Below are 26,386 nucleotides of genomic sequence, written 5' to 3'. Positions count from 1 at the left end.
TTCATTCTTGGCCTCCCTGTGAGCTTATTAACAAAAGAATCTCCATGTAGTTCAGACTGCCTTGCTAGACACACACCATCTTACTAAATTCACATGCCTATCTATCAATAAGACCTACAACCACTTGAATTCTGATCCTGTGTCTGAGTGGACTGATAAATCTTCTGGAGAGCTTCAGGATGGAAAGGTGTATTAAATAAAGAGACATGCTGCTTAACTGCATTCCTCAATCCAAAGAGCAACCCTTTCCTGTAAGTCAGCTCCATATAAAAAACAAAAGTTTGTGAGTTCCCTGGGCAATGCAAAAGATGAGAGCTGAAGAGTTACTGGGTACATTTCCTGAGCAGAAGAGAGGTGAGTCTGTTACTGTAAGCGTCTGTCAGGGCCTCTTCTTTCCTGCATGGCTGCTATCAATCACACATAAAAGCTATAAAGAGCATACAGTACAGAGTTTGGAAGGGATGCAGTCAAACAGGGGTTACATAGTGAAGGCAATCATGAAAATTGAGCAGGTCCCTCTTTATCCAAGCAGTCTGACCTGCAAGTGCTGCCGTATGTGCATTAGGTCAGAGAAGCCCTGGCTTTGTCTAGTCAAATCTTGGAAACCTGAATTCACAGAATCCCAGGAGTCCTTGTGGGAAGAGCCCTCTGGAGGTGTCCAGCCCAGCCTCCCACTCAGAGGAGTGGAGTGCCCACAGCACGAGGTAAAGTAGCCCTGGCTTTGTCTAGCCAAGGCTTGTAGACCTCAAAGGACAGAGACCTCCCACACTTCCCTGGTGACCTGTTCCAGGGCTGCACCACCATACAGGGCAAAATGTTTCCCGTGTCCTGCCTGGACCTCCCAAGCTGCATCTTACACCCATTGCCCATTATGCCCATTACATTCCTTGTTGCACCATCTGGCACTGCTGAGAAGAGACTGATTTGGCTGTCTTTGCGACTGCCCTTCAGGCAGCTGAGAGCTTTTGTTAGCTCCCTGCAAATGCTAGTTCACCAGACTAATCAAGGCCAGCTTCCCCTGCCTCCTCTTGTGTGTATGCCCCAGACTGCTGTCCATCCTAGTAGTCCTGGGCTGGTCCCTCTGCACTTCGCTCTTATCTGGAGTGCCCAGATTGAACATACTATTACAGATGCAGCCTCACCATCAAGGAACAGAAAGGGTAATAACTTCCCTTGATTGCCTGGCCATGCTCCTCCTGTAGCCCAGTATGCAGAGGGCCTTATGGTGACCACTGCAACCTCAGGTCCTCTCAGGAGGGCTGCTTCTCAGACAAGTGGATCCCACAGGCCGTGGCCCAGCCTGTACCACTATTCAGTGCTGCTCCATCCCATTACAGACATTGGCATTTTTCCTTATTTTGTTGCATAAGCTGATTCTTGGCCCTTCAGGCCTTCAGGTTTACAGAGACTCTTCTGGACTGAAGCTCCTGGAAAATTTAGGGACCTGATCTTTGTCTTATAAATCATTCTGGCTTTCTGACAAACTCTACACAGCATGTGAGGGAAAAAGTGCAGGTGCATAGAGACCCAGGTGAGAGCCATGCTACAGAATGGCATCACAGTCTGGTCCATAGCCAGCTGGAGCAACGCTGGCAGACCATGGCACAGAAATAGTTTAAAGCTGGGGTGGACTCACAGTCGCCAAGCAATTGCTAAGCCAGTATTTAAAACACAAATGAATAACTTGTTAACCCTTTATAATGTATTTATAAAAAGATCTATTGTATAAAGTGTAATTTCTTTTAAGCACATCCCAGAAGGATGAATTACGCACGAACATTTGACAAATATCTCCAAGTTTTCCCCTCCTCTGGAAACCTTGTAAACAGAAAGGTGGATCTGTAGTCAGGCTTATTTTGAGAAAGAAAGCCTAAAGACTGCAGGTCATTACTCGTATAATTAGGTCAATTGTTACAGTAAAGATACAAGTTGCCATTCTGAGCTAGCTGTTTCACATGCTGAATGTCTCATAGAAAGGGAGAGGAGTACTTTGTCACCCCTCTCCTTTACGAACACCCTTCTCTGGTCTGGCACATCAACAAAGGGTTCTCTGTACTGTGGCTTCTTTCTGTTGATCTGAATGACAGCCTAGCAGCCACATGCAGATGAAGGAGCTACTGGGGAAAGAATCACTCCCGTAGAAATAAGCGAAGGTATCGTCATCACACCCACAACGCTTTTTAATTCAGTGATCTCTCATTATGAGGCAAGGAAGAGGGATAAAAAAATACAGACTTTTTTACAAAACCACCTGAAACAAGAAGGAAAATAAAGGGATTTGGAGTCCAAGGAATAGTTAGACACTTCCTACAGTCCAGTCTGACCTCCATATGCCATGTAAAGGGATGGTTTCACACAGCACATTCACAGTGAACAATTAAAATATGGATATGATATAAAGCCTCCTGCTTCTTTGTCTGGTGCATTTACCACACTAAGATGAACTTCTGCTCAGTGTGCATGTATAATTACCATTGGAAATAATAGAGGAACATGAAAGCATCAAAGGAAAAAGGCTGCACAGTTCATCAGCCTTCAAGAGACACAGCATGGGGGAGATGCAATAGTAGCGTATAAAATCCAGAGTGACTTGGAAAAAGCAAACAAGGAACATTTGTTCGTGGTCTCTTCCAATGCAAAATCCCTGAAGCATCAAATGAAAGTAGCAGGTGGCAGGCTCCAGATTAAAAAAAGAAGACATTTCTTTCACATGATATTCTTTTACAAAATATTCACAAAATAGACTGTGGAACTCTTTTTTGCAGGATTGCTATTGATGATGAAAACCTCTATAATTTTAAAAACAGCTATGCAAATTCATGGAATCAAAAAAAAAAAAAAGAAAGAAAGAAAAAGTCCTTCAAGGGCTAAAAGATCAGGCTGAGAGAATATAAGAGAAGTAGTAAAAACATTTGCTTTGTTCTTCCAGTCTTTCTTGGGTAATTTCTGTTGGCTACAGCTGTAGGCAAGCAACTGAACCATTTTTAGGTTCTTATAAAAAGCAAAGTACTGAAAGCACTTGGAAATTTACAGTATGCTCTCTTCTAACACTTCAACACCTTGTGAAAGCAGGTTTATACTCCTACAGAACCAGTACATTCCTAGTTTTATTCTATAGAGAAAGCAGGTTTATACTCCTACAGAACCAGTACATTCCTAGTTTTATTCTATAGAGAATTTACATGTTCAAGATATACACAATAATTTGCAGTAGAAGAAAAAAAATCCCAGTGATATAAATGGGTACACACACACACACACACACACACACACACACACACACACACACACACGCACACAAATACACACACACACACACACTTTTAATTTATATTAGAGACAGCATGTAGGGTACTAACTCAATACCTGCAAAAAGGTCTTGAAAACCTCTATGTGGATTTAAGTCAATCTGGAAGTCATAATCCATGTTCATTTTACACTGTAACTGCACCTTGAGGAATTACATAAAGATTTGTATGCAAAATATGTTGGCATAATGAAGTATTCAGTGCATAACTGAAACAACACTTAGGAATGAACATAGGATAGGAGTCACCTGCCTTGGTTCAAATACCAGTATATATATTATATATTTACCAAATTAAAAAATATTTAAATATTAAACAGCAATAACAAAAATTATTATTTATTACATGATAACTGTGGGGAAACCTTTCTTGTTTGTGTAACCGATACACATTACATATTGTAAAAAAATTTCATCACATGTCAAAGATGTTGACTCCAAAGGTCAAATTCAGAATAATCAAAGCATGTAACTGTGAAACATGCTTACAGATCCACTCTATGAAAAAGTAATTAATATGATTATTTCTTCACCACATGTAAAATGCAAATATAAGCAACACCATGCACTTATCTGCCTGATATTACCAAGGCTGCTAAATGCTAGGCTTTGCTGTTTCTTGCTTCCCAAGAAGTGTCATTTCACTCTAATGGGCTAATGATATCTGTACAGTGCCGGAAAGCATCAGGCAGGGCTGTAGGAGCAGATGGGCCTGATGATGATGGAACATGGGCTAGTTTTGTATTACTATGTCTTTTCTGGACAAGCTTTGTTCTGATGCATTTAGAATTGGCTTAAGAGGGCTTTATTTTCTGCAAGAAGACAGAAATATGTGTGCATGGTTGTGCAGGGTGGCTGAACAGATTTGTGCATGTGTCATATTAAAAAAAAAACCATAGGCACATCTCTAGAGAAGTTCAGTACAGTAGCACAAACACTGGTGAAAAGCATGTGTGAACACATCTGAGAGATGTATGAAAGAAAAGAGATATTGGAGAAACCTGAGGGGAGGGAGGTGTGTGACAGTGGATGATGTGTTGGGAAGTACAAGATGTGAAGCTTGTGTGTGCCAGGTGGAAGTATGTGGTATATATGTGTGGAGAAGAGAAAGTTCAAAAACAAAGGTGCATCATACAGGTGAAGAGGAGGAATGGATTGGTATGTAGGAGGTAAGGAATGATAGGTCTATGAATGTGTAAGAGCAGGAGGGAGAATGCTGTGTTTGAAGAAAATAATGTGCCCATGGCAGTCATGCATATAGTTCTAAGTGGGGAAAGAGGTAGGTCTAAGATCGCACAGCTCTATGTGTGCACACATAGGTTGGGGGGATGGCTTCAGTGATGGTGCGTGCCTTGGTAGACAGTTTCACAGAGTGGGAGGAAAACTATGGGGAACTTTGCACCCTAGTGGAAGTGTGCCGATTGATGTGTGTGTGTGTGGGCAGAGGGTATCCAGAGTAGCTATGTGCATGCTGTGTCCAGGTTACATCGAGCTCTGTGTGTAAGCAGAGGATGGTGCATGTAGTTGAATATGTGCATCTAGAAAATGTTTACACGCAAGGGAAAGAGCATGCTGATGTATGGGGGGTGGGTGTTTGTGCCAGCAAACAGGTCTGTGCACGCATGCAGAGAAGTGCAGACAGTTCTCTGTGTGTGTGTTGGAGTGTCTAAGTTGCACAGAGCTGTGTCTGACTATATGTACAGGAAGGCTGCACCTATCTCTGTGTTTTGGGGCAAATTGCGCAGGTCTGTATACTAATTAGTGTGTCTAGGGGAAGAGTACAGAGTTCACTCTGTGTACATTGGGCTGCATGGGTCTCTGCATGTGTGCATGTGCATGGGGGGGTGCATGGCTCTGAGTGTGTGTGTGTGTGTGTGTGTGTGTGTGTGTGTGTGTGTGTGTAAGGGCTGCACAGGTCTCTGAGTGTGTGTGCATGTGAGTGTGCCTGGGTCTCTGTGTATAATGGTTGCACGGGTCTCTGAGTGTCTGTGTGCGTGTGTAAGGGGTGCACAGCTCTTTCAGCGTGCGTTTCAGTGTGTGATGCATGGGTCTCTGAATATGTACATATGTGTGCGTAAGGGGTGCCTGAGTCTCTGTGTACGGGTAAGGGCTGCATAGGTCCCTGAGTGTGTGTGCATGTATGTGTCCATAAGGTGTGCACGGATCTCTGAGTGTGTGTAAGGGGTGCGGGGGTCCCTGAGTGTGTGTGCATAGAGAGTGCGTGGGTCCCTGAGTGCGGAGGAGGAGGGCGGGCGCCGTGCCCAACAGGGTGTGGCCTGAAGGGTTGCGTCCCCCCTCGACGGCCCTGTCAAAACGCAGCCGCGCAGCCGGCGGCTCCGCGTTGCCGGCGGAGGCCGAGCGGCGGCGCCGGGGTCGTGCCCGCACCATGCCCGCGCCCCCGGGGCTGCGCCGCGCCGCGCTGCTGCCGCTGCTGCTGCTGCTGCCGGCGGCGGCGGCGGCGGCGGCGGCAGCGGCAGCGGCGGCGGGCGGGTGCGGGCCCTGCGAGGTGGGGCGCTGCTCGCCGGCGCGCTGCGCCGCGCCCGAGCTGACGACGCCAGACGAGTGTGGCTGCTGCGAGCGGTGCCTGGGAGCCGAGGGCGAACCGTGTGGCGGGCGCGGTGCCGGCGGGGCGCGGGGACCGCGCTGTGGGCCGGGGCTGGTGTGCGTGAGCCGCTGGCGCCCCGGCGCCGGCGCCGGGGGACTGGAGGGTACGGGGCTGTGCGTGTGCAAGGAGGACGGCGCCGTGTGCGGCTCCGACGGGCGCTCCTACCGCAGCGTCTGCGCCCTGCACCTCCGCAGCTGGGTGTCCCTGCACGGCGGCGGCGAGCGCATCCGCAAAGTGCATGACGGCGAGTGCAAGCTCGGTGAGTGCCGCTTCCCCGCCACCGCGCGACCTCCCCGGCAGTGCCCGGTGCTGTGCCTTCTCCGTCGCGCACGTGCCGAGACCCTTGCGTGCACCCGTGGGCGTTTGCACGGAGAGGCGGGAGTCTGGCAGGTTTCCCGCAGACGCCTCCTCGGGTGCAAGCGTTGGGCAGGCTGCAGGACAGAAGTGCCCCCTCCCCCCCACTCCCGGGAAAGGACCTGCGGCTGGCCTGTGAGAACGCGCCCCCGCGGCATAAGGCGCTGCGCTGCGTGGGGAGGGCAGCCCGCCCTCCCGGGGAAGCGCGGGCCCGGCCGAGCCAGGGCTGGGACCGGGGGGCGCTTCCCCTTGGCTGGTGGGATCGAGGAAAGGCCCCGGCAGCGCCTGATGTGGCTGGCTTCGCGGCACAAAGCAGCAGTTGAGATGCTGGGATGGGCCAGCAGCTGAGAGTTTTGCCAAGAAGCTCTTCTTCCACTGTAAGCCGCATTTCTCAACTGCCTTTCCTCTTTCTTGAGCCCTTCCTAGGCTCCTCCTGCCTTCTGCAGGTGCAGAGAAGGACACCTGGGGGAAAAACCACTGTCCTGGTTGCTCCCTGGATAGTATCATGTCCTTCATGGGAGCTGCTACTTTAGAACACTTGAGTCTTCCAGAGGGCAAGTATCACCCCCAGACCAGAAAGTACTGCAGTTCAAGGTTAGATATGCTCATGTCCAGTATTAGAAACATGAGATTGCCAGTCAGATAGTTTGTACAAATTAATGCAGTTAGTATTTCAAATAAATTTGCCCGTGCCAGAGATGGTACCCTACCAATGAATTAAGCTGAGAAATAAAACCAGGTACCTACATTCTTCTGAGCTCTGAAACAAAATAACCACCACTGAGTTGAGAGAAAGAAAAAAGATAGAATTTTTTCCATTCCCAGGTTGCCTTGCTTAACTGTATCCTGCAATGTGCACACTTTTTTATGTATCTGAATATCTGCAAGCTTTAATTCTGCAAATAAATGCATTTAGCAGCTCATCTTACAAAGCCTTAAACACGTGGTATTTCAAAAAGTAATTTATATTGCCAGGAAGTTCAGTCCTTAAAGCCTAGCATATAGCATCTCTTCTGAGCAGATTCTTAACATATAGAGACACACTAGTCAGCATGTTAAATATCCCATGAAATTAGCTCTCTGAGATAATTCTGTGCTCCTTTCTCCTACTAAATTCAGTTGCGCACCTACTCAGGCAAATCCTATATTCTGCTCAAAGCTCAGTGTCCAGAGGACTTCCTCTGCTACTTTATGTGTATTTAGCTGTCAGCTATAGCCCATTTTGCACCCCAAATGCTAGAGAGAGATAGGGTTCTGCTGCATGCAGATGCATTTGCAAAGTCTGGACTACACTGACCTGGTATAAGAGCCCTGCCTGGGCACTACAGACTGCGCACATGATCCCTGTTGCAAGATAAAAGTAATGCTTTCTCAGCATCCTGTGCTCTCCACTAGCCCTGCTGGTCTTGAACCAGTAAGATTCAACCTTGTCAGTGTTTGATTTTGCAGTGCCTTTTGCAGGCTTATCGCTCACACTGTGCCTGCACACCCTGGCTGCTAGGATCAGCTCATGTTTTCCTGCATCTTCTTTCCTTTGTTCCAATCATGACAAAAATGCACGCAAAGATAGAGGTGTTCATGTATAAGTAGATACCTCATTATATCATAACCATGGGGCACTAATTTATTCAGGCCTAATCAGAGGGATAATTTTTAACAGTCCTCCTGGGACATTGGTGGAAGCTGGGATAACAGCTGCTTCCTTTGCCATTTGTGATCAAAACACCCTTTCTGCTTTGTTTATTTTTAATGAGCTTCCCTGAAGCCCCTAAGAGGAGGGCGGAGGGGGGAGGCAGGGAAGATTACTGAATGTTCAGATTCTAATTGTCTAGCCTTGTCACAGTTCTGGTCTATTCCTGAGATGGTATACACTAAGACTGTTTGAAATATTGGAAAAAGTCACTCTTTACAATAGATTCCCCGTGTTCTGGATCTTATTAAGGAAAATATGTTAAGTGGGGTTTAAAACCCTAGGCATGTACCAACAGTGCTTTTTTAGCTCTGGTGCCAGCCTTTCCAACAACAACAAATGCATGTATAAAAGGCTTCATGATATTTTTCCAATAAGCCCAGCTTCTTCTGTGTTTCTGCACATCTGAGTTTCTGAAGTGAGACTCTTCCATGTGATGGGGCATTTGAATAGCTCACAGGCTGCTCCAAGGAAATAACACCAAGAATGTTCTTTAAAATACTCTGAATGTATCAGAAAATCAATGTATAATTTCCTCTCATCTCCACCAGTGCTTTTCACGCTCTCTCTAATCCTCTCACTGACTCAACCAGCAAGAGATTAGGCAGAAGCTTTATTAAATTCTGTGCCAGTGGAAATATGATTCAATATTTATAAATTAGAATTATTTTGGTAGGTCCCTATGAGTTAGTGCTTTCTCCCTGAAATTGTCTGTAATCTGCTTTATTACTCTTACGTGCTATATCAAGTGTTTATTTTACTCTGCAGAATGGGATATCTCATTTTCCACCCAGTCACTCTGTTCCAGATGCTGTGTACTTTAAAAAATTGAAGTCCTTTAATAGGAGAATGTCTTGGATGCTAAGCTAGAAGGGAATATTATCTGCAGTTGAGAAGTGTGTCATGATGTTTGGATTACACAGGGCACTGCAGGGAAAGCTATCATCTTGCAAATCACACAAAGTGGGGTTATTTTCCTCTCCCAAGAGCACAGCAGAAATGATGAACATAAATGTTGTTCTTTTTCAACTTTCAGATGTATGTAATTATGTGATTTCACTCATTTAAGGTTTATTTATTATAGCATTGATCCAAAAGAAGTGTAAGCTTGTAATATCCAAATCTGTACTGTTAGGTAAAAGTGCACAATGAACTAAATTCTTATGCCTGAAAAGTCATGACTGGGAAGATGTTTTATCAGAATTTCAAAAACCCAGGCCACTGAAAAATGTAAGTCCATATTCTACAAACACACAGAAAGTAGTGTGCCTTTTCTAACACTATCAGTTACTGGTTAGGTCATTCTTGCTATAGGCTTAGCTAACTTGTTCTTAAAAATCCTCCAAACATCTCCCTCATTCAGCTATTCTTGCTGCTGCAAAACTTTATTCAGTATTTAATCTAAATTTCCCCTGAAGTAGTTCAGATCCATTATGCCTTGTCTTGCCCGCTGTGGCAAGACAGTTGTTCACCTCCTCCCTGTCTGTAGAAACTGATGCATCTAAAGAGCATTCCCACGTCTTCCCCATCCCGCCCCCACTCAGCAACCCTGGTCCTTTTGATCTTTCTCCTCTTTTCTGAACACCAGTCAGCCTCACTGCTCTTCCCTAGGCTCTCTTTATTTTGGGTTCTCATCATTCTTACGTTGCTCATCAACCCTGTGCCTTGCATCTGTAGATGAAAATGTTAGTTAGCAGCCAGAGAGGGGTGCTCCCCGTCTGGGGAAGGTCCAGCTGTCCTAGTAGAATGTGCAGAATTTCTTCCTCATGGCTCCACAAGCATTTGCAAACACAGTCACTGACCTTACAACTTATCCCTTCCCTCCTCTCCTGGGCAGCATTTATGGCCAACCAAGTTTGTGAGCACTGACTGATCAGTGAGCCAGGTCTCCAGCATGAGTGTGTACTGGCAAGTGCAAGTTCTTTCCTGTCCCTACTGTTGCCTCATGTGGAGTGACATTAGACACACAGTAAGTTGGTTACAGTGTGGTGGGGCTTCAGAGCAGATTAGCTGGAGCATTTTCTCTGAGTATCTCCTCTCTCTGTAGCAGCAGAGCAGGTTGTTCTTAAAAAGCAGGTCATAATAGCTGTGAGCATTGCATTCAGAAGATGCTAGAAAAGTAGATGTGTCTGCAGGGCTGGAAACATCTGTGCTATCTGCCAGTACCTAGCAGACACCAAGATGCACACTAAGTACAGCAGCTAGAGTAACAAAAATGGACTCAGAGATACAGAACAGAGCAGACACCCACAAGCACTGATATTCACGTAATGTAGTCACTACTGGCCTACTCAGTTATTGTCAAGGTACAATCCAAAAGGGCTGATCTGGTAGAGTGAAGCTAAACCCAAAGCCTTGTAATGTATTCAGAATGTGCTGCTAGCTCCTACCATGACTTTCTTACTTCTCATTTAGAAAATCTATTCCAGAGCCAAATCTCCATCCTTCTTGAGAGCAAGAAAGCAGGAGGAGCCTCATTTGTATAGCAGAAACTCAGATAGGAGGGAGCTTTGCCCTGGGCAAAGATCCTGGGTTACAGACTAAGCAGACTTCCTTAATTTGTTCTTTTGAATTGCAGGAGAGTGTTGTGACAGGGAAGAGCCACAGTGTCCTCTCCTCCTGTGTGGGATCCCATGTAGGGGACACAGCCTGCAGAAAGGACTACTTCTGGGGGGCAAGCTTAGTATACTGAGTCAGCCTCCTTCCCAACAGCAAGACTGTAAGTCTTTGTGCAGGATTTGGTCCAGGCTCTGTAACAGGACACGTGTTTCTCACCACAAATCTTCCCTGTGCAAAAGGAAGACTGGGGCCTACAGTTTCACTGCGAACTGTCAGGGCTTGTTGCTTCTGAAAATGCATCGAAATTCAGCCCCCATCTCTTTCAATCCTCCAGTCAGGCAGGCCAGAGGCTTCAGTAATTAATTCTATGCTAAGAAACATAGCCAAATGCTCAGGATCATTCAATATCGATGTTCACTGTCTACTTTTAGGCACTTCAAAAGATGCAGCAAGTGCTCCCGTCCCTGGTGAGGTCAGTGGAAATGTGCATCCAGCCCCTTTTCAAAATGTTTGAAATGCTACGCTGATTATGTTATGCATTGATCCAGTTCTGCATTCAGAATGCATCCACAGCCTTTTTCTGGACTGATGATTTCTCAGCTGCTTTGCGCATGTGTTTCTTTGGGATTTTACTTTTGAAATCTTCATTAGGTCAGCATGATAGCTGCTCAGTTTGAGACACAGCTTTTGTTATGCTAAGGGCTTTGTAGCAGTTCAGCCAGTGCAGATCTACAGAAATCCTTTAATGCCTCAGTATTATAAAGCATCTTGAGCTTGTTGTATGAAGCAGGAAGAGCAGTGTTCACTGTGAGCTTCTGAAGCACAAAAAAGGCCATGGAAATTAAGGAATGTATGTATGTGAGCAGGAGCTGCCTTCCATCCTGAAGCAGTTTTAATCCTTACCTATCACAAGTTTTCCATTATCGTCTTTTAGTAATGTATTCATAACCATGAATGTCCTTACATGTACGTTTATATGTTAAAAGGAGAACACAATCCAAAATAATATACATGTTTTCAGCGTTCCCAAAATGTCCTGCTCTCCTGCTTTGTGTGACTGTAGTCTGAAGCAGCTGCATGGAATGCATGTTAAAATATCTCGTCAAGAATAGAAGTCTGACAGTAGCAACAAGTGAAAATAACTTGCTGTGCCAAGAGACCTTTTAACCAGACTTTGATTGTTATTTGGGAAATAAGGTGAGATTTACTGCAACACTGTATGCATTTCACTGTCATAAGCTTTTCATTTCTTTGGATGTATCATTCTAACCTAACTCTCTTTTAAGCCCTTTTTTACCTAAACTGAAAGAGAAGTAGTAGATCTTTTTGTGTTTTAACCCTCAGGATCAACATCTGCAGTTATGGTTGTGCATAGTTTTCTTCACAGCTTCCTAGATTCAGGAGTATTTAGTTTCCCTGATATTGTTCCAAGTATGTGAGGCTGTATTTGGGAAGCACAGCCCTTGCTAACTGACTGGATGTGCCGGCCCACAGTCCTGTAGTCACTCTGGTGCATTTAGCTAGAGTGGTTCAAGATGACCTTCCTTTCTACATGTTCCACAAGTTGCAAGTTCAAGATGCCGTTTTAAGCCAGGCTTGTTTTTCCTGCAGAACTGTGGGTTTTATTCTTGTTTTTAGTTGATGTTAGGACCTGGGCAACAGACTATTATTAGCTTCTATTTTTCAGAGAAAATAGCAGACATAGATATACCATCTTCTGTGGGACTTGTTAGCTCTATAAATATGTTGTCAGTAGCACCTGATTGTTTCTTTTAAGAGCAACTTAGTCATACAGTGCTGCCTGTTGCATTGCATTGAGATTCAGCACCTAGTGTACCAGTATTTTTGGCAGGATGATTTTTCAAGACGTCAATACCTTCAAGAGACAAGGCTAAAACATAAAGCAAAGCATTGCATTTAAATACAGAACGGTCCTGCTGTACATCACTGGCCATTCAGTAACTGATAGTCTTAATCAGTGGATGTTTGTTTAGATTCCCTTTTCATGTTTATAGCAACTGGCACCAGTTGCCGGGGCAGAAAACTGCATTAAGGATTTTGCACAGTGATGGCAAAGCTGCAGCAGTGACACTGTCTGCTGCATGCAAAGGGATGGGGGTATAAAAAACTTTTTAGAAATGGAGGTTTTGATTTCTTTCTGCACTTCTGTGTAGTTTGGTGTTGAACCTGAGCAGCTGAAATAATGGCTGCAGGTATGACAAAGGACTCACAGAGGAGCTGCAAAAAACTGGTTGGCAAACACCAGTGAGCAACTGGATTGAGCCTTTGATGTTATACCACGATTTGCAAAAGCCACATGTGAACCAGAAGTCAAGCTGGAAAGGGCGGTATTTAAAATTCCATAATTACAAGTTTTTAACTTAATATTGCTATTTCCTACTTGGTTCTTCCCAGAAAAAAAACAACACAAGCTGATTCGAACTTCATTCTCTGCTATCTCTGCACACCCTGGGAGTAAGCTATGGAAACAGGCTATCATCATCAGCTGAACTGCTTTCCTGCCCTGTTAATCTCATTTTCCTCCTTTTATTGTCTGGACAGCAGTCACTCACTATCATACAGCTCATGCTGGCACTCATCAGCAGGGTACTAGTGTGCCTCTCGCTGTGAAAGCGTTCCACAATAACTAGACTCTCACCCTCAAAGGGGAGGCTGGACAGTACTTCCCACATGTGCTTAACTTCTGGTCATCCCAGGCTTCTCTGGCAGCTTGTGCCATGGCTGGATATTCTCATTCAAGAACATTTAATCTTCACAGCTCACAAGCAGGGATTTGTACTATAGAAATACAAATGACAAGAGTGGTATTTTGGCAGCTCATAGAGGGAGATGCAGGCACAAATGTGGCTGTTGAAACCAAAACCATTGGTGGCAGAAGCTTTCTAGCAACTCCTGAAGGAACTTACAGGAATTTCAGCAAGGTGCAAAACTGCCTTTATATTTTGTGGTGGTTTTACTTCACTTCAGCTTCATGTACATCGAACAGCAGGCATTTATGCCATTGGGGAGAAGGGGAATGCAGCAGGAATGAGCACAGAACAGCCTTTGCCTTGGAGAAAAAGTTACATTAGTGACATGAAAGGAGTGAGGAAGGCATTTGAACTGCACACTACCTGTCCTCACAGGCTTGGAGGAGGGGGGACAGTTAAGACATCTCAAAACCTTTTATCACTGTTAAATAGCTTCCCCCTTTCTCTGGGAGGGGACTGAGTAGAGAGGGGTCCTGTTTATTTGGGAGCTGTTTTCTTGTAAGCACTGGGACAATACCTTTTTCATTGCTGAATTCAGCTCCTTTTAGGAAACCTCTCTACTCTTCTGCTATGTGAGGTAATCCCAAGCAGGGGATTACTGCAGTTTAAATGAATGGTTGCACATGCCTAATAGGTTCTTGTTTAACAAATATATCAGCTGTGTTCAGACAAACAAAAATACTAATTCCTTTGCATTCTAAAGGCAGCCCCAGAAAGAGTTAAGCCCATTACCAAACTTGTCACTGAAAGAGTTGGTTGTAAATGGGAAAAAGCTTGGGGCAAGGACTTCTCCAGCCATGAGCTGCTTCTTTGTGGCATATTCAGTAGCTAAAGGAGGCCTACAATACCACTTTGTAAAAAATACAAAGGGTCTTCATGCATGAGAGCCACTCAGATGCCATTCCGTTTCAGAAGCAAAGCTGCAGTTAGCTGAATTAAGCTATTTAATGTTTGGTGTTAAAATTGTGATTTCAATACTGATTAGCATAGATCATTAGCATTATCCTTTCAGGCAACTGGTGACGCACAAGTCTAGTTATGTTTCCCTCTTGTTATTAAAGCACAAAGAAAGTCTTTTAGATTCTTTGATTTAGATGCTTTTAGATTCTCTGGTAATTTCTCCTCTATTTTAAAAAGTTTCATGATAAAACCATGTAAAATTGCAACTACTTTGTGAACAGCTGCTGTCAGGAACACAAATGTTATTATTAAAAAAAGTCATAATCATCTGCCAAAGACCTTTCTTATTTTCAGAGACCTCACTATTTTTAATAATTCACTTTTTATGTTTCAGAAATTCTTACTCCAACCCTAGCTGTAGAAATCCTTTTTCACTTTTAGCAGCGTTCTACCATCAAGTATGTGTACTGCAACAGTCATCATCTATGAATATATATTACCCGTTTTCCTGGGAGCTGCTCGCTTGTGAGGCCTGAGCAGTTGGGCAGGTTGCATATGTCCACCAGAAAGGAGACCTGGTGGACCTTCCCTTTTAAAAATACAATGTAATCCAGAATCTGCATAGATTCCTCCTGCTAAATGCTCCCTCTGTCACTGGTGGGCACAGTAATGCCTGGAGTACTTATAAAGTCGTTACTGATACCTCCTTTGGCAACAGACACATGGTGAAGGCTTGAGGATAAAAAAGTCGCTGATGGGACCCAGCCTGGTGGCTCATCCTCATCCCTGGAAGTACATGTCAGACCTGACGTAGAGCCATATCTCCCGGGTCTCAGCCACAGCTTCTGGAGGTGATATCCAGTGAAGTGTCCAACCTTAGAGGTCTGTCATGAGAGTGTCTCATAGTGTGTTAGCAGCAGGCCTGTGTAGTGTCACTAGGGTCCAGCTCCAGCATGCCTGCAGTCACTGTTAACTTGCGTGGGTTAAGGCTTTGTCAGAAAAAAGTGTTGGGAGAGGGGAGCAGTCAAGTTCAGTGCCCTGCTATCCCAGAGGAACAGGCAAAGTCACCCTTTCAGGGACTGATTCAGCCACACTGTAGTATATGTAGCCTGCCCTGGGGATAGTCCCTCTGTGGGAGAACCTCAGAGTTTCTCTAGGAAATGCACAGGAAAGAAACCAGTACTAACTGCAGTCCTCAAGCTTATGGCATAAAAGATTTGGAGTGGTGAAGTCCATTTCTAATACAACGAAGGAGAAGTAATTTGAAGACAGAAGGTACAGAGAGACCTGGTGGATGAAAAAAGCATCCCTCAGAGATTGAAGATTCACTGAGGTTTCGGATTTAAAATTGGGATGCTCTAGTTCACCTGTCTGACTGCTTTGCACTCGGATAATCAATAGAAGAGTAAAAATGCTCTGCTGTTGTGTTTACCAAAGCTTGTTCTGGGTGATTTCAACCACAGGAGTACTCATTTCAAAATTAGTTCTTCGGGATGCATATTAAACAGTGGCAAAATTCTTGTATTTCTTGGTATTGCTGCCCTGCTTATTTGGATTTAGTTTCTTTCTTTCCTGCCTAAATAAAGAAATGCACTACTGGATTAAATCTACATGCTGTTCTACCGGCTACCTAGCAAACAGCCATACAGTGTGACAGAATCCTGGTAAAATTACTCTTGCCCTCTTGCATTTTTTGCCACTCCTGAACAAAATGGACACAACTGTTTAGTATTCTTTGCAAGCTTTTAATAACACAGATCTGCTAACTTCTGCCATATTTGAAAATTATGGAGCACTTCATGTGGAAGCATTGGACAGAAACACTGCAGGAGCAATCAATGGCCTGGAAGCCCAGTTCACATTAGCTTTTCCCCCTCTGCATCAATGGAACATCTTTCCAAAGACAAATGTGATGTTTCTGACAGCCATCCAAAAAACACACACAAAAGGCTTCAACCGGCTTCTTGTATCACTCTAAGTGCATAATGAAGTCAGCATGAAACCTGCACCAAAATTGTATGGTTTTTAAAGTAATGCTTGCAAAAGAATTCACTGTAGGCTGACTGAGATAACACTGATTTTGAGTGAGATTTGAGATGGTGATGAAAAGAAGCATGAATACAAACATTTTTTTCTTACCAGAATAACTACCAGTTCCACATTTGTTCCAACATGCTGAAATAAAAAAGTGTCCATTCCTGAGCAGTGAAAACACCTATGATCTTTTTGCTGCAGCACAGCTTTGCAAGCTGATAACTCCCTATCCAAGAATCTTCACACATCTATGGATGATTAATTCTTAACAAAATGAGGAGCTCAGACTGTCTGTCATTAATAAGCTGCACTACTGTTTTCAGACAGGGAGCCTGCCGTTCAGACAAGCAAAAATAACAGAGCTTATCAGGGTTGGTTTCCCTGCTTAGGTCTGGCTTTTCTGGCTTCAGTACAAAGTTTAGACTTCTGAATAAAAGATACAAGTCCTTAGTGAGGATGATTGAGCAGCACTGATTTCTGGTAACTCTCAGCTTTGATGCTGTGAGTTCAGATTATCAGAAGTGCCGTCTTCTTCACTGGGCAGAATGCATCTGAAGCCACTTTATACTTTCTGTAGGTCGCAACCCAAAAAGCAGAGTATTTCTCCAATACGGTCACTATTTCAGGGAGAATCCAAAGCAGTCTGCACAGCATTTGATATGCAGATGTCTGTGTCATAGATACATTCCTCTTATATGTTGATAGCTTCCTCAACCCTGGGAAAATGAAGGTAAAAGAAGTGAAACACATCAGGAAAGATTCTGCACTCAGTGCAACACGATCAGAACCATGTGCTTCTTGCTTCCCAAAGCAAGAAAGTGTGGGCGGATGTATGAGCCAGACAGTGAAAGAACAAGCTAGTCCTTCAAATCATCATCCATTTGACACTGATGTTAGGTGCTGTTTTCCAGCTCTGTCAGAGCGTGGCTTCCCCTTCCTGATGCAATCTTCTCTTGGGTACAGTCCAGCACAAGTCTTGCCTACTGATGACTTACCTTGCTCTGTTTTTTATAGAGCATTAAACTGTAAAATTAAATTTTCCTCCATGATGATTTTCTCTGTCTTTCTGTGCTCAAAGGGAGATCACTTAGTGGAAAAGAAAACAGAGGTTGCTTTGTCTGCTTTGAGGACGGAAAGTGCATTATAATCCAAGATGGACAAAGGAAAGTCTGGTTGTTCCGATGGACAGCCAACACAAGACACTCTGTCTCTGTGACTGAAGACAAAGGGCAACTGACTGGGCAGGGAGGTCCCATCTGACCTTTACTGTGCATGTATGGGATATAAAACTTCAGAGGAGAACTTCAGACCAGAAATCAGGGGCTTGGGAAACACAGTAGCTGAAAATATGAGCTACAACTAAGCAGCCATAAAACAATGGATACAGCATGAATCAGGTCGCCTTCTGCCTTTGCTTCAGAGAATCCAGTTGATCCTCCTGCTGAGAATGAGCCAGAGATCCTTAGTGCTGACTGTTCTCCAGCCAAAGCTATTTAAGAACTCTGCTCAGTAAAACTTTAGGCTGGTTCTCAAACAGCTGTGCTCTTGATGAACTGCAGTTATTCTACAAATCTGTTCCACTAGCTTTCCTTGAAGAGTGTTGCCCAAAACTGTATCTGCTACTGATCTTTAAGTTAGCAGTGTGTTTTATTTTCTTGGGCACAGCTGACCTGAAATTGATGCTTCTTCCTAAGCCAAGAGAGAATGTTTCTTTAGTTAGTTCATCAGCTTTTTACAATATTCTTTCAGTAATCTGCAGTGGCTCTTAAAGCAGCATTGTGGCTCTTGCAGCAGCATGTGGCTCTTTCACAGCATATGTTTATTTTACAGGTGCCTATTCTATGAACTTAACCCAATTTCAGCATTTCTAAGGTTGTCAATCATAATATACTAGCTCTTTGAGACATGCTCTGTCCTCTATCCTGCTGCATCTCTCAGAGGACATGATAATACAGCTATCCTTGAAGCTACACTTGTTAGCTTACACACCCTGACTGGGGAAAACATTTAGATGGAATCTAGTGCAGTTGCATACAAAGAAATTCTTGGAGCAGATGAGCAATGACCCCTCATTCTCACCAAGATCTTCCCACATAGAAGGAAACAGAAGAACTTCAAAAGAGCTCCTGCCACCAAATATATGCATATTGTGACTTCAAACCCATAGTGGAAGCCATTTGGCAAAGGGCTTCAGGGAACTGGAAGATCCCAGAGAGATGAGTTTAAAGATGAACCCGCTTGCCTTATTGTTAATCCACTGCTTTGTTCAGTGTTAGAAGAAAGCAGCCCTTTTCTTGACTGCTTGCCATTATCACCCTGCTGTGGAAAGCAGATCTGATCAGTGGTATCAAATGCAGCCAAGGAACTAAAAACAATTAGCATAGAGATGGTAATCCACATCTTGAGCAGAAGTTATCAGTTAGTAGCACTGGCATTGTATATTGCAAACTTCATATTGTTTTAGTGCTCTTCTGTCCTGTGTAGTGGAGGATCTTCAGTTCTGAGTACTTCTTTCTGGAGATCTCAGAGAAGAGTGAAGTTCTCAGGCTTTGGCTCACAGAACTAACTGTTCCTTCACATTTCATTCCTAGAACCTCAACAAGCTTCTCTGGCTGAGCAAGAGCACCAGGAAAGCATATTGTCCAGTTATTAAATGTTAAAATAAGAAATATTGTCCATTCATTAAATGCTTTTTAAACTGTCTGAGTGGAATTACAGATGCACTGGTTCAGGGTTGCACCCTCTACTTCCTGTCTCTGAGAGCGTGCCATCCTCCACACTGTTGTTTATAGAGGACATCACTGAAAGTGTAATTTCCATGTATCATTATTTTATTAACAAGATATATCATCAAGGGAGTCTAAAAAGAGGCTTGTCTTATGTTCAGCCTGCTGAAACACTGTGCAGAATTATTAGGTTTGTCCCAGACAGCTATTAGTTGTGAATCCAGTTTTGTAAACTTTTTTGTATCCGGACAGGGTTACCATGTAGCTCTTAGGGAGCTGCTGAATCCAGTAGCCTGACAGAGGCCATGATGTTGCAGCTCTTCGCCCCCAGATCCAATCAGCAGTGAAGCTTAGCATGTGTTCCCAGTAAGCCCACAAAGACACATATGCAAGATATACAAGGTATACAAGGTCATCCAGGAAAAAAAGCTAAAAATGAGTTTACTGAGAAGACAGGACAGCCTGTGCTGATCAGGCACAGGGCATGGCCAGACAAGCGGGCTGACCAGCAAGCTGTTTACATCTAACGGGCCCCTTTTATCCCCTTCTACAGTTCTATTTTCCCGTGCTTATTCCTACCCAAACCATCTTGATCTCTGCCTTTTCCCACCCTTGATTCTGCCTCTCAACATTCCGTAAAAGTTTTGTGCAGTCCCCAAATACTGTTCCCCTGCATCCCATAATGTGTCCTGTATTCCTTAGGCAGTAATCCCCTTCCATATGTGAGGTGATCTGCAGAGCCGCTATTGTGGCTCATAGTGGTGGGTGTCCCTTCAGCCCATGGGCCTGGGGCAGGGGGTCCTTTCTCTGAGTGAGTTATTGGGGCTCCCTGCCTGCCATTGTGCATGTGTGTGAGGTGAGCCTTTTATGGGCTGGTCACTCTCCTGTGATGTGCCTGGGAGGAGTCAAGGCCGGGTATATTCAGGTTGCCCCACCTGACACTGCTCCTTTGCCCTCCTTTGTTTGTGTGGAGACAAGCTTTTTATCACATGTGCTAACAGTAGGCTTAAAATAGCCAATATTAAGGGGAAAGTCAGCAGAGAAGAGACTCCTGGAGTCACCCTTGCACCAGGGACTGCTACTCCAGCACAGAACAAATAGTGTCGCTTCTCGTGTGTACAGCTGCACCCTAATTCCACTTGGGATGAAAGAAGGAATCCAGCCCTGGCTGTCCAGACTCAGCCATCCACACAAAGCTTATTTATTAAGGTTTTTTGTGGAGCAAGTATGAATTTTGCTGGGAGATGATTGCACTGACAGCTGCGGTATAAAGTGCCCTGATAAGGCAGGGGAAGAAAAGGGCCTGTTAATTTCAGGCTCTGATAGAGCCTGTGCTGTAGGGGTGAGCTTGGAAGTGAGCTTGACAAATGAAAAATAAGCCAGGTCCAAAAGTGTTATTGACAGATATGAAAGAAATGTTGCAAACAGTGGAGAACACTTAGATATGATTGGCTCTGGATTCCCTGTAACAACCCAAATGCTGCTTTTTATAGATGTCTGTGAGACAAACCTGGTTCAGAGAATCAAAAAGCTCTAGCGAGAAGTGGATCAGGGTGAGAGTGGTGGGACAAATTTTCATACCCTAAAATATGTCCATAGGTTTCTATGTACCCTAGAAGTATTTGCAAAGACCAGTTTTTTAGGTGGATTATTTAGATCATTGTTTGGGGTATGTTACAGCAGCAATAACTTTTGTTTTTACTGAGCACACATCACAACTACATGGTAAGCATGGCACTCATTAAAAAAAAAAAAAAAGGAATTTCTCACCTGGACATCTATTAGTAGATAATCTTTTCTAAACATCAGCTGGCTAAAAGGTGGTATCTGAAGCAGCACAGCAACTAGTCAACAGACTGGCAATTAATTTCAAAAGCCATGCAGTATTAGAAACCATTGAGCGTATTACCCACTTCAGCTTCACAATCAGTCATAAAGTGTGCTTTCTTCTCACAGAAGGCTTAAATTTACATCTGAGTATAAAAGAATCTTAAAGCAGATGTGGACCATTAAGTTATGAGATCATCAAAGTCCTTGAAAGTAGAATAGACTCAGCAGGTCTTTGAATCCTTGGGGACTTAAGTGTGCATTCTGTTTAGGACACTTTAGACTCAATTAAGTGGCATTACTGCAAATATTCATTTGTCAATGGTAATTTTACAGACGGAGAATCTTGTAACAGATGGGCTTTTTCCATTTTCTTCTGATTTTTCAAGGAGTGATGTGTCCTGCAGCAGCTGACAAAGAGCGTGGTGAGGGTGAACCTTCCCTCTTCCAGCTGAGAACATGCCCAACAGTAGATATTCTGTCTGCATCCATGTCTTGCATACAGCACACAAGTGGGATCAGGTGCCAAGTTGTCACAATGGGATGCCTTGTATAAAATGGAGAATGGAGATGAATTTGGCGGGCAAGGTGGGAAATCCTCACTACAGTGCTAGCAATTTGCTGGGTATTGCTGATGTGCGGGGATTCCCTTCTGTGTTCACTGCTGTTAGAGGAGGAGGGCTTGTGTGAAGAGGAGCAGGGGAAGTGGTGTTCAGGATGCCTGCTTGCAAGTGACCTTTCTTTGCTGAGGCAGACATACTTCCAGAAAATTGACTTCATTTGGCAAGAGCATGTTGTGTGAGGAAATCCACCATCATTAATAAATGTTGCTACAGATACACCTAACAAAGCTGTCTTCCTGTGAGAAATAAATGATAATACAGGGAGACAATGGCATCTGAACCTCACTGCAATTTCTCCCCTCTCAATGGCTGCCAATGAACTACTTTGTCCCAGAAGCATTCTGGAGACTACTGACACAGTTTAAATGAGAAACATGTTTCCAACATGCTGTTGTTTCCTAGTGCTTCTGTGTTAGCCTTATGACAGATTGCTGTGGACTTGTCTGGGTTTCAGATGACACTGTGTGCAAAAAGACCCCACCTCTGGTGAAATAAAAAAACACAGCTAAGGAACATCTGTTAAAAAAAAAAACACTCCACATGATCCTGATTCTATACGCACCCATGTGTGAGCCTTGGTGAGACCAGGCACCTGTCTGTGCCAAACTGGAGCTTCCCATTATGCTGTGACATCTCAGCTTGTGCTGAGATACAGCAGAAAGAACTGACTGTCGTGATGGTTGGCTGGGAGGAGTATCAGCATAGCTGGAGGAACATCTCTCTTTTTAAAGATAGCTACCCTCAAAGTTATTTATGATATCTTCTCTGCAGAGGTGACTCAGATGTGAAATGTGAGAGCTTTAGAAATGTTTAGACTGCATCTTACAAAAGTAATTGTCTTTAACATTATCTTTAACATTGTCTTAACATTAGTTAGTATAACATTAGTTTAGCATTGTCTTTAACAAGACTAGATAGGGAATTCATGAGAATTTTGATTCAGTGACAGTTAAAACTTGTTAAAATCATATTCATTTTGAAAGTATCTCCTTTGCATGTTTAAACATCCCAAATTTCAAACCAGCTAGTTCTAGTTCAGGTACAGGAGAGACAAGAAAGTGTATGCAGAGTTCACATTTCTGGTTACTTTGCAGTAATACATGTTTTGTTCCAGAAGTGTCTGGTACCTCTCATATTTCCATGATACAATTAGAGCAGCACTTCGTGGCCATAGGCATGGATTTACAGCTCTCCTCCTGCTATGTTTAGGCAGTGCTCTGTCCCATCCTCCTTACCTGCATTGCACCACAAAATGCTGCCTATTGCTGGGAGCTGAGCAGAACTGGAGAAACACATTTGCTCTGGACTGTCTGGTGGTAGGTGAAGCACAACAGTGAAAGTGTCTTTCCAGTCAAGAGCTGAAAGCCCAAACTGTTTCTGCCTGGGAGTGAATTCCAAACTACTCCTGACTGAACAAGGGCACCTGCACCCGGTCCATTTGGCACAGTTCACGGGGAATGCTGGGCCATGACAGGGGACTGCATTGCCTCCAGGAAGGTATTTCTTTTCTTCCAGCTCCTGTGATTATTGTGTCACCAAAGAAAATTCACAATGTTACTGGGGCCCAAGTGTACCTATCCTGTGAAGTGAAGGCTGTGCCTACTCCTGTCATCACTTGGAGAAAGGTATGCTGGGGATCTGATACAGGAGGAATACTTTCAGTGTCTAGATACAGACATGGCTCTGCATTCCTATGCATGCTTTCTCTGTTACTGTACTGCATTTCAGATAGCTGCATTCATAGTTCTGTGTACTGTCTGAGAAGAGTATGGGGCCAGTTTCTTCCAAAACTTCTATAGCCAGCAGTTTCCATCTGTGTCCATGTGGGGTCTAGTCCTCATACCCCTGAGGGGGTCTGGTGAATTCAAGTGTCTTTCTCACAGTACTTTAAGATAATTAACAATTTCAGAGTGCTTTGCCATACACTGTAAGGTAGGGAATGGCCCCAGCAGTCAACAGAGCCAGTGTGATGTACACCAAGCAGACATCTACCCATATGTCTGGTAAAACAGAGCCTATGTTATGCTAGTAATTTGCTGTGCAGTTTTATCTCTGTATCTGAAGATGGGCTGCTCTCTGATGAGAACAACCTGAAGCATTTCAGGGCACATTGCACAGCAAAATTTACCTAGCAGCTTCAAGACTTAAGAGCAAGTGAAATTTCCTCAGCCCACCAGATACCTAGAGAAGTGGGTCTGGAAGGCATCTGTGCTGAACCTCAGGGGAACACCAAGCACCTTGGAGAACATATGCTGACCAAAGGGCATATGAATCAGAGTGTTCAGAGGTACGGAAAAGTGTTCAGAGGTACTATCCAAAGCCCTGTACCTATGATAAGAAGGCGTCTGCTCTTCATCATTAATATTGGAGCTATCCTGGGAGATTACATGAGCTCAGATGTTCCCAAGGGTCAATAGGTATCAGATTCAGGGATGATAAGAAACAAGGGGATCAGAGAGTCTTGGCACTGGCTGGGTGCATACAAAAATAGATGCATTTCACCAGTGCATTTCTCTGGAGCTGCAGAGAGCACCTTCCCAGTGAGCACATCCTCGCTTTTTCCTACTGCCAGTGCTGCATACTGCTTTTCTGTCTGCCTGCTTAGATGTGTCAGTCATAGCATGGCCAGAGAAAGACTTGTATCATCAGGAGTAAATGCTTCTAACAGGTTTCAAAGATCTCCTTTAACATCTTCCCACTTCTGTGAAAATCTGCAGGTCTCAGAGTCATCCAAAGGAGTCAAACTTCTGGAGGAGCTGCCTGCAGACAGAGTGAACATGGCCGTGCAAATTCGGGGAGGACCTTCCAAACATGAGGGCACAGGGTGGGTTTTGGTAAGTCCAGCAGAACAAACTGCTCAAGGACAAGCTTGGATGGGCAGTGGCAAGAGACGCTGGTTGTAGTGAAAAACGACCAAGTTTCAGTCATCTCCATATAGTGCACCCTGGTGAAAGTGGTGAGAGAAGGACCATGGAGGAACATCCAGGCAAACATGTTGCACAGAGCAGATTGTCCTAATGACTGTACTAGAGAAACAGCATTTTATGCCTGTTTTGAACAGATGGCAGATTAGAAAACTTCAGATCTTAGCTGTGAGAGTGGGTCCCAGGTTGCTTTCCAGAAGGTATCTGCATGCTAATAATAGAATATTTTCTGTGCTGATTTTGCCAGATTAATCCACTAATGAAGGAAGATGAGGGGGTCTACCAGTGTCACGCTACCAACATGGCTGGAGAGGCACATGCAGAGGGGAGTATCACAGTGACAGAGCAGAACAAAAGCAAGAAGGCATCCCTTCTGGCATGGGACAACCCTTCCTAGCAGGTAATACTGACAAAACTAGTGTATTTTCTTCTCAGGAAGGAATTTCCTTCCCTTCTCGGAAGGCTCTGTTATTTCCAGTAGTTCTAATTTGACATTGGTCCCTGTTGTAATGCATGCTGGTAAAACAGCATAAGTTACGCTGGACCAGCAAGTAACACATTTGTGAATTGTAGGCTGTGTGTAAAGAAAGACTAGAAAGTAGGAGACCAGGAAGTGTGAAAGAAAATGAAGAGAGAGGGGTACATCATTTTAAAGCTTGTTCTGGAAATGCAGTGATTTGTGCAGAAACCTGTACTTTCAAGAGAGTCCGGGGCAGGGGGAAAAAGCAGTTTAATAACTGATTAGCAAAGTTTACTTTCTTATTAAACAATTACTTGGTAACATTCTCTCAAACCTGTCCTCTCTCCTATTCCAGGGAAAAAGAATTTGTTCGTTTGAGAAGAGCTGAACTGCAGAGCACAAGCTAAAAACAGTCAGTTAGTTGCCACCTTTGCTTCCTTTTGTTGTAAGAATTAGAAAATGTTGCTTTAATACTCTTGTTATAGGCTTAATGTGACTTTTATACATTTTCTTGTTTAGAAGATATGTGATTAATAATGAAAATGCTTAGGTGAAAAGCTGTATTAATGTTGAAAATACGTAGAAAATACATAGAGAGAAAACACAGAGCAATAAAAGCAAGGAATTTTTTTAGCATTTTTAAGTGACATATTGTCTCTGGCATGTCTTTTGAAGCTTCCAGTGGCACACTAGGTGTGGCAGTCCCCCACCCTGAGGAAAAGACCGCTTATTGTCACTTCCAACAAGCCATGTTAGCCCCCAGGAGTAACCTCTGCAGAAGAGAAAGCATTTTTAGAGCAAACCATTTTTGAGCAACCTGAACATGTGAGAAAAGCTTTACTAACTGATTTCATTTACTTATGCAATTGTAACTAGATTTGCATCCCTGTTGGCACCCCACATTTTGGAAGAGTTGGAATTCTCCACTCTTCAAAGACAGCTGGGCCAAGCATCTGTAACCCTGCTAGACCAGAGCAGATTTTTTGCATAGCAGGCTGCCCTGCGGAGCACACTGGGCAAGTGCATGCTACATGGATCAGGCAAGCTGGAGGGAACCATGTCATACGCAGCAGCTAGAGCAGAGAAAACAAATTACACACTCAGAGTACAGGAGGGTACAAAGTGTGTGCAGCAGGCAGGGGCATATGATCTGTACCGCACTGCTCGGGGAGAGATAGCTGGGGTAAGAGAATATGTTCCACATGCTGGTTTCCTCCCCTTATTACATGAGGACTGCAACCAAAATCCCCTCTCCCCCATCTCTGGTGCTCCAGCATGTGCAAAGGCTCCTTGCATGTGGGCTGTGAGCATGATCATCACATGCTGTCCCCTCTGCTGCTGCAGGCCAGGAGTGCTTTCAGAGGAATGATGGGAACTTGCCTTGCAGCCTGGCTTAGTCCATGTGGAGGACCGGCTGCTGGAGGTGCCATGCAGCATGTGAAGAGCCCGTGCCAGTCTGTACTCTTCTCTTCTGGTGCATCAGAGCTGAGTAGTACAAAAAGCAGCACCATCGCCCTCCTCTGTCATCAGCCTGGCTGCTGAACATGCACCAAAACATGTGCTGCAAGGATGTTTTGCTGTACATGGGTGTCACACCCAAGCATGG

At 44.2% G+C, this 26,386-nt stretch overlaps 1 protein-coding gene across 1 annotated transcript; it reads left to right on the top strand.

The window, feature by feature from the left end:
• The first annotated feature begins 5,593 nt into the window (after window positions 1-5,593).
• Window positions 5,594-25,427, top strand: IGFBPL1 (insulin like growth factor binding protein like 1). The gene is made up of 5 exons (XM_026099358.2): window positions 5,594-6,171; window positions 22,912-23,021; window positions 24,114-24,230; window positions 24,568-24,720; window positions 25,136-25,427. The coding sequence occupies exons 1-4, from the start codon at window positions 5,694-5,696 to the stop codon at window positions 24,715-24,717; spliced, it is 855 nt and encodes a 284-aa protein (XP_025955143.2). The 5' UTR covers window positions 5,594-5,693; the 3' UTR covers window positions 24,718-24,720; window positions 25,136-25,427.
• Window positions 25,428-26,386: the final 959 nt, after the last annotated feature.

Source organism: Dromaius novaehollandiae, chromosome Z (genome assembly GCF_036370855.1).
Source record: "Dromaius novaehollandiae isolate bDroNov1 chromosome Z, bDroNov1.hap1, whole genome shotgun sequence".
NCBI lineage: Eukaryota > Metazoa > Chordata > Aves > Casuariiformes > Dromaiidae > Dromaius > Dromaius novaehollandiae.
This window is presented reverse-complemented; position numbering and strand designations above follow the sequence as displayed.